The sequence below is a fragment of the Gobio gobio genome (genome assembly GCF_949357685.1).
Source record: "Gobio gobio genome assembly, chromosome: 8".
In the NCBI taxonomy this organism is placed as follows: domain Eukaryota; kingdom Metazoa; phylum Chordata; class Actinopteri; order Cypriniformes; family Gobionidae; genus Gobio; species Gobio gobio.
In genome coordinates this window covers 56,156,857-56,166,120 of record NC_137114.1, presented here as the reverse complement: position 1 = coordinate 56,166,120, position 9,264 = coordinate 56,156,857, and the positions used below count along the sequence as shown (strand labels likewise).

General features: G+C 45.8%; 1 protein-coding gene across 1 annotated transcript; it reads right to left on the bottom strand.

The window, feature by feature from the left end:
• Positions 1–445: 445 nt before the first annotated feature.
• tomt (transmembrane O-methyltransferase) lies at positions 446–8,784 on the bottom strand (the record flags this gene model as incomplete). Its single annotated transcript, XM_079823906.1, has 3 exons — positions 446–766; positions 4,874–5,070; positions 8,523–8,784. The coding sequence occupies 3 exons, from the start codon at positions 8,782–8,784 to the stop codon at positions 446–448; spliced, it is 780 nt and encodes a 259-aa protein (XP_079680032.1).
• Between the last annotated feature and the right edge of the window lie 480 nt (positions 8,785–9,264).

Sequence of the window (9,264 nt, the reverse complement as noted above, 5' to 3'; positions counted from 1 at the left end):
AATTGATATAAAATAAAAAGTTAAATGGTTAAACGATGCATAAATGATTATATAGAGTAATTTAATGACTAAAGTAGCAATAGGGATCAATTTCGTCCATATTGTGACATATTTCGGAGTGTAACGTATTATCATAAAAGAATAAATGTAGGGCGGGACTTGATTCTGTGCGTTAGTTGTTGATTGGATGTGGGTTTATGCACACTAAATGATTGGTGAATCCTGCATATGTCACTGAAACATCCAGTTATGACATTTCGACTAAACATTACAAGAACATTTCTATAAAAAGAAACCCGTGCATGGATGAATTGTTCACAATAAGTGAATTTCCTTCCATGCTGACTTTCTGATCTCACGAGATCTCACTGAGTCTTCATGCGAACGAATGAAACCTTTGACTGTAAGGGTTCATAATCTCCTCACAGAGAAACACACAAATGTTTTACTTTGTCCCGAGGAAGGTCAGCTCCGCCATGCCGTCACGGATGCCACGGATGTATTCCAGCGTGGCGCGGTGAACTCTGACCTCGTACAGGCCGGAGCGCCGGGCGTGCCGCAGGAAGTTGGGCGCTCCGGGGAAGATGACGTTGTCAGCTAGAATGATGGATCCTTCTCCCAGAAGGCCACTGCCCTCCAGCAGCTGCAGGTCTGGAAGATAACAGCGCTTCCAGTGATCCATGAACACAAAGTCCAGCCGCTCCACGCCGAAATCCTCACGCAAGCGCGGGATCACTTCATCCGACGGACGCATGATCAGCTCCACCTGAAAGAGAGAAAACCCTGCACACTCAATGCTTTCGCTTTAGCAATTTAATGCATCCTTGCTGAATAAATTGATTTTTTGTAAGGAATCGCGGGTATAAACAAGATACAATGGTTTGTAGACAATCTTTAAGTTAGCACGAAAAAGACAAGGCAGAACGTTTCAAACTTCGAAATAGTTTAGTAGCTTTAAAAGCCAGATTGAATTAGCATGTTTTAACACATTGGTAACATGAATTAGCACAATGCTAGCAAGTTTACCACGTTGCTAACATCATTGTTGGGCACGTTACTTTAAAAAAGTAATTAGTTATAGTTACTAGTTACTTCTTACAAATAGTAACTGAGTTAGTAACTGAGTTACATCATTATAAAAGTAACTAATTACCAGGGAAAGTAATTACTGCGTTACTTGTTTTTTTTTTTTTCAAATGTTCAAATATGTCAAATAACTTGGATGCCCCCAATATTAGATATGTTAAATGAATGAATTGGACACTAAATAGAATAAATTATTATTATAAAACATTGTACATTAATGTACACTATTGTAATGTTGCTGTGGGACAATGTAAGAGACACCTATCAAATTCAATGCATTATTGTAAATATTATCAGTAGGCCTACTATAGTGTAAATATTGTGTAAATATTATCAGTACTATACTTTCCTTTGGTAGTGGAGCTCACGTTATCACCTGGGTTTTTAGCCACTAATTTTGTGGCATTTGATGATGTGAGGCGCTTCAGAATCACTTGCCACCGGCGTGGAGAGACTCTTTCTTCCTGGGCATAAGTTGCATGTTACATAAATATTCTTACCTTTCACCTCAACGAGGGAAAAGTAGCGCTTATACTTCCAGTTTGCGAAAGCTACCTTTGAAGTCGTTGGACCATCGCTGAATGTGCATATGCGTGTGCGTCATTGGTGTGTGTGTGTGTGTGTGTGTGTGTGTGTGTGTGTGTGTGTGAACCATAGACCGTGAAAAAAATAGGTGTGAACTCAACCTATCAACTTCAACCTTGTCTCCCACCCACCAATCATCATCAGTTATGTATGTGCACCACCGCACCCACCCCCAACACGAATGGCTGGTGCGCGCGCACACACACACACACACACACACACGTTGCAGGTCCGACTGACAGAGAGCCTGTTCGGATGAAAAGCGCTTCAGTGAGCTCAATTATAGTAACGCGACTAACGCCGCTTTTTTTTCCCTCAGTAACGCTAACGGCGTTGTAACGGGAGGAACAGTAATTCGTTTGATTACTCGTTACTGAAAAAAATAATTCCGTTAGTAACGCCGTTTATCTGTAACGCCGTTATTCCCATCACTGGCTAACATACATTTGCATATTGTTAACGTGTTTTAGCAGGTTGCTAGCATGAATTGGCACATTGCTAACATGTTTTAACACACTATTGACATTAATTAGCACAATGCTAGCATGTTTTGGCACATTTGCTAGCATGCATTTTTTTTTGTAAATTAATATTTTCGTAAATTTCATAAATTAGAACATTGCTAACATGGTTAAAGACATTGCTAGCATGTTTACCACGTTGCTAACATAAATGTGCATTTTGTTAACGTTTTAACACACTGTTGACATTAATTAGCACAATGCTAGCATTTTTTGGCACATTGGTAGCATTCATTTATTTTTAAATTAATAATTTCATACATTAGAACATTACTAACATGGTTTAACACATTGCTAGCATGTTTACCACATTGCTAACATAAATTTGCATTTTGTTAACATGTTTTAACACACTCTTGACATTAACTAGCACAATGCTAGCATGTTTTGACACATTGCTAGCATTCATTTATTTTGTAAATTAATAATTTAGTAAATTTCATAAATTAGAACATTGCTAACATGGTTAAACACATTGCTAGCATGTTTACCACGTTTGCTAACATATATTTGCATATTGTTAACATGTTTTAGCAGGTTGCTAGCATGAATTGACACATTGCTAACATGTTTTAACACACTGTTGACATTAATTAGCACATTGCTACCAGTCATTTATTTTGTAAATTAATAATTTCATAAATTAGAACATTGCTAACATGGTTAAACACATTGCTAGCATGTTTACCAAGTTGCTAACATACATTTGCATAGTGTTAACACGTTTTAACACACTGTTGACATGAATTAGCACAATGCTAGCATGTTTTGGCACATTGCTAACATAAATTAATTTAGTAAATTAATAATTTCATAAATTTGAACATTGCTAACATGGTTTGACACATTGCTAGCATGTTTACCACGTTGCTAACATAAATTTGCATAGTGTTGACATGTTTTAACACATTGTTGACATTAATTAGCACAATGCTAGCATGTTTTGCCACATTGCTAGCATTCATTTATTTTGTAAATTAATCATTTCGTAAATTTCATAAATTAGAACATTTTGGTAACATGTTTACCACGTTGTTAACAAATTAGCATATTGTTAACGACATGTTTTAACAGGTTGTGAGCATTAATTAGCACATTGATAACATGTTTTAACACACTGTTGACATTAATTAGCACAAAGCTAGCATGTTTTGCAACATTGCTAGCATTCATGTATTTTGTAAATTAATAATTTCGCAAATTTCATAAATTAGAACATTGCTAACATGTTTACCACGTTGCTAATATAAATTTGCACATTGTTAACATGTTTTAACACACTGTTGACATTAATTAGCACAATGCTAGCATGTTTTGCCACATTGCTAGCATTCATTTCAGATTCAGTTTATTAGAGGATAACCCCTTGAGATGGAACATCTCGTTTTCGAGGGGGTCCTCAAAATAACATCAAACAACCACACACACAGACAAACTAAAGCTCTTCGACACAATCAACCACCCCAACCAGTCCCCCCTCTGTCCACAGCATATTCATATAAACAGTAAAGAATATCAAAATATTAAAGTATTACAAGATTTTTTTTGTAAATTAATCATTTCGTAAATTTCATAAATTAGAACATTTTGGTAACATGTTTACCACGTTGCTAACAAATTAGCATATTGTTAACGACATGTTTTAACAGGTTGTGAGCATTAATTAGCACATTGCTAACATGTTTTAACACACCGTTGACATTAACTAGCACAATGCTGGCATGTTTTGACACATTGCTAGCATTCATTTATTTTGTAAATTAATAATTTCATAAATTTCATAAATTAGAACATTGCTAACATGGTTAAACACATTGCTAGCATGTTTACCACGTAACTAACATAAATGTGCATAGTATTAACATGTTTTAACACACTGTTGACATTAATTAGCACAATGCTAGCATGTTTTAACACATTGGTAACATGAATTAGCACAATGCTAGCAAGTTTACCACGTTGCTGACATACATTTGCATATTGTTAACGTGTTTTAGCAGGTTGCTAGCATGAATTGGCACATTGCTAACATGTTTTAACACCGTTGATATTAACTAGCACAATGCTTGCATTTTTTGACACATTGCTAGCATTCATTTATTTTGTAAATTAATAATTTTGTAAATTTCATAAATTAGAACATTGCTAACATGGTTAAACTTCGCTAGCATGCATGTTAGCTAGCATGTTTACCACGCTTCGCTAGCATGTTTACCACGTTGCTAACATAAATTTGCATAGTGTTAACATGTTTTAACACACTGTTGACATTAATTAGCACAATGCTAACATGTTTTGCCACATTGCTTCCATTCATTTATTTTGTAAATGAATCATTCGTAAATTTCATAAATTTGAACATTGCTAACATGTTTACCACGTTGCTAACATAAATTTGCATATTGTTAACATGTTAACAACATGTTTTAGCAGGTAGCTAGCTTGAATTAGCACATTGAAAACATGTTTTAACACACTGTTGACATGAATTAGCACAATGCTAGCATGTTTTGGCACATTGCTAACATAAATTAATTTAGTAAATTAATAAATTTATGAGTAAATTTCATAAATCAGCACATCGCTAACATGCTAATTCCAAACTTTCAACCAATAGTGTATATCAGTCAAGTGTTGCTGTGATAAATTCTGATTCACAAATCGCGTTAAGAGAAACTCACCATGTCTTCATCAAAGCCCGCCAGTCGAATGATTTTCTCCGCCACTGTAGCGTTTCGCTCGTCCATCTCGACGGAGTAGATGCGAGCACCAATGGGCAGCGAGCGGGCCATGCGAACGGTGCTGTAGCCGCAGTGAGTGCCCAGTTCCAGCACATTGATTGGACAGTGTTCCAGCAGCAGCCGGTCCAGAATCTTACCTGCACAAACAGCCAATCAGAACACGGCGAGTGAGCGCGACAGCCAATCAGAACACGGCGAGTGAGCGCGACAGCCGATCAGAACACGGCGAGTGAGCGCGACAGCCTATCAGAACACAGTGAGTGAGCACGACAGCCGATCAGAACACGGCGAGTGAGCGCGACAGCCTATCAGAACACAGTGAGTGAGCACGACAGCCGATCAGAACACGGAGAGTGAGCAGGACAGCCAATAAGAACACGGCGAGTGAGCGCGACAGCCAATCAGAACACGGCGAGTGAGCGCGACAGCCGATCAGAACACAGTGAGTGAGCACGACAGCCGATCAGAACACGGCGAGTGAGCAGGACAGCCAATAAGAACACGGCGAGTGAGCGCGACAGCCAATCAGAACACGGCGAGTGAGCGCGACAGCCTATCAGAACAAGGCGAGTGAGCAGGACAGCCAATAAGAAAACGGCGAGTGAGCGCGACAGCCAATCAGAACACGGTGAGTGAGTGCGACAGCCGATCAGAACACGGCGAGTGAGCGCGACAGCCAATCAGAACACATCGAGTGAGCGCGACAGCCAATCAGAACACGGAGAGTGAGCACGACAGCCAATCAGAACACGGCGAGTGAGCACGACAGCCAATCAGAACACGGAGAGTGAGCACGACAGCCGATCAGAACACGGAGAGTGAGCGCGACAGCCAATCAGAACAAGGCGAGTGAGCGCGACAGCCGATCAGAACACGGCGAGTGAGCGCGACAGCCAATCAGAACACAGAGAGTGAGCGCGACAGCCAATCAGAACAAGGCGAGTGAGCGCGACAGCCGATCAGAACAAGGCGAGTGAGCGCGACAGCCGATCAGAACACAGAGAGTGAGCGCGACAGCCAATCAGAACACACCGAGTGAGCGCGACAGCCGATCAGAACACAGAGAGTGAGCGCGACAGCCGATCAGAACACGGCGAGTGAGCGCGACAGCCGATCAGAACACGGCGTGTGAGCGCGACAGCCGATCAGAACACGGCGAGTGAGCGCGACAGCCGATCAGAACACAGAGAGTGAGCGCGACAGCCGATCAGAACACAGAGAGTGAGCGCGACAGCCGATCAGAACACAGAGAGTGAGCGCGACAGCCGATCAGAACACGGCGAGTGAGCGCGACAGCCGATCAGAACACAGAGAGTGAGCGCGACAGCCGATCAGAACACAGAGAGTGAGCGCGACAGCCGATCAGAACACAGAGAGTGAGCGCGACAGCCGATCAGAACACGGCGAGTGAGCGCGACAGCCGATCAGAACACAGAGAGTGAGCGCGACAGCCGATCAGAACACGGCGAGTGAGCGCGACAGCCGATCAGAACACAGAGAGTGAGCGCGACAGCCGATCAGAACACAGAGAGTGAGCGCGACAGCCGATCAGAACACAGAGAGTGAGCGCGACAGCCGATCAGAACACGGCGAGTGAGCGCGACAGCCGATCAGAACACAGAGAGTGAGCGCGACAGCCGATCAGAACACAGAGAGTGAGCGCGACAGCCGATCAGAACACGGCGTGTGAGCGCGACAGCCGATCAGAACACGGCGAGTGAGCGCGACAGCCGATCAGAACACAGAGAGTGAGCGCGACAGCCGATCAGAACACGGCGAGTGAGCGCGACAGCCGATCAGAACACGGCGTGTGAGCGCGACAGCCGATCAGAACACGGCGAGTGAGCGCGACAGCCAATCAGAACACGGCGAGTGAGCGCGACAGCCAATCAGAACACGGCGAGTGAGCACGACAGCCGATCAGAACACGGCGAGTGAGCACGACAGCCAATCAGAACACGGCGAGTGAGCGCGACAGCCGATCAGAACACGGCGAGTGAGCGCGACAGCCTATCAGAACACAGTGAGTGAGCACGACAGCCAATCAGAACACGGCGAGTGAGCGCGACAGCCGATCAGAACACAGTGAGTGAGCACGACAGCCGATCAGAACACGGCGAGTGAGCGCGACAGCCTATCAGAACACAGTGAGTAAGCACGACAGCCGATCAGAACACGGAGAGTGAGCAGGACAGCCAATAAGAACACGGCGAGTGAGCGCGACAGCCAATCAGAACACGGCGAGTGAGCGCGACAGCCGATCAGAACACAGTGAGTGAGCACGACAGCCGATCAGAACACGGCGAGTGAGCAGGACAGCCAATAAGAACACGGCGAGTGAGCGCGACAGCCAATCAGAACACGGCGAGTGAGCGCGACAGCCTATCAGAACACGGCGAGTGAGCAGGACAGCCAATAAGAAAACGGCGAGTGAGCGCGACAGCCAATCAGAACACGGTGAGTGAGTGCGACAGCCGATCAGAACACGGCGAGTGAGCGCGACAGCCAATCAGAACACATCGAGTGAGCGCGACAGCCAATCAGAACACGGAGAGTGAGCACGACAGCCAATCAGAACACGGCGAGTGAGCACGACAGCCAATCAGAACACGGAGAGTGAGCACGACAGCCGATCAGAACACGGAGAGTGAGCGCGACAGCCAATCAGAACAAGGCGAGTGAGCGCGACAGCCGATCAGAACACGGCGAGTGAGCGCGACAGCCAATCAGAACACAGAGAGTGAGCGCGACAGCCAATCAGAACAAGGCGAGTGAGCGCGACAGCCGATCAGAACAAGGCGAGTGAGCGCGACAGCCGATCAGAACACAGAGAGTGAGCGCGACAGCCAATCAGAACACACCGAGTGAGCGCGACAGCCGATCAGAACACGGCGTGTGAGCGCGACAGCCGATCAGAACACGGCGAGTGAGCGCGACAGCCGATCAGAACACGGCGTGTGAGCGCGACAGCCGATCAGAACACGGCGAGTGAGCGCGACAGCCAATCAGAACACGGCGAGTGAGCGCGAAAGCCAATCAGAACACGGCGAGTGAGCACGACAGCCGATCAGAACACGGCGAGTGAGCACGACAGCCAATCAGAACACGGCGAGTGAGCACGACAGCCGATCAGAACACGGCGAGTGAGCAGGACAGCCAATCAGAACACGGCGAGTGAGCACGACAGCCAATCAGAACACGGCGAGTGAGCGCGACAGCCAATCAGAACACGGAGAGTGAGCAGGACAGTCAATCAGAACACGGCGAGTGAGCACGACAGCCAATCAGAACACGGAGAGTGAGCACGACAGCCAATCAGAACACGGAGAGTGAGCACGACAGCCGATCAGAACACGGCGAGTGAGCAGGACAGCCAATCAGAACACGGCGAGTGAGCACGACAGCCAATCAGAACACGGCGAGTGAGCACGACAGCCAATCAGAACACGGCGAGTGAGCGCGACAGCCGATCAGAACACGGCGAGTGAGCAGGACAGCCAATCAGAACACGGCGAGTGAGCACGACAGCCAATCAGAACACGGCGAGTGAGCGCGACAGCCAATCAGAACACGGCGAGTGAGCGCATACCTTTCTTGGGCCCGATGTTGCTGATGAACTCCACTTTGCTGCACCACTGGTCGAAGGTGTCCAGGATGCTCTGCGAGTCTCCGGGCGTGGCGTGGGTCAGGATGTACTGAAAGGCCCGTTCCTCGCGGCTGAGGCCCGTTAAGCAGTCGCGCACCCAGCGGGTCAGGACGGCCCGGTACAGCAGCACGAAGAAATAACGATAGCGGATGATCAGCGTGAGTAACAGAGGAAGCAAAGCCAAAGCGATCGCAGGAGAAACCATCTTCACCTCTGACCTGCAAACACACAGACGTGCTTTAAAGTCACTTAAACATTAGAAGATCAGAGAAGCCACTCAGAACACCCTAGCAACCCACAAACACTCAGAACACCCTAGCAACCCACAAACACTCAGAACACCCTAGCAACCCATAAACAATCAGAACACCCTAGCAACCCACAAACACTCAGAACACCCTATCAACCCACAAACACTCTAGCAACCCACAAACACTCAAGCAACCTCATAGCAACCCACAAACACTCTAGCAACCTCATAGCAACCCACAAACATTCAAAAGACCCTAGCAATCCACAAACACCCTAGCAACCCACAAACAATCAGAACACCCTAGCAACACCAGAGCATCCCCCAAAAATATTCAGACCACCCTTGCAACCCCACAGCAATACACAAACACTCAGAAAACCCTAGCAACCCACAAACACTCAGAACACCCTAGCAACCCATAAACAATCAGAA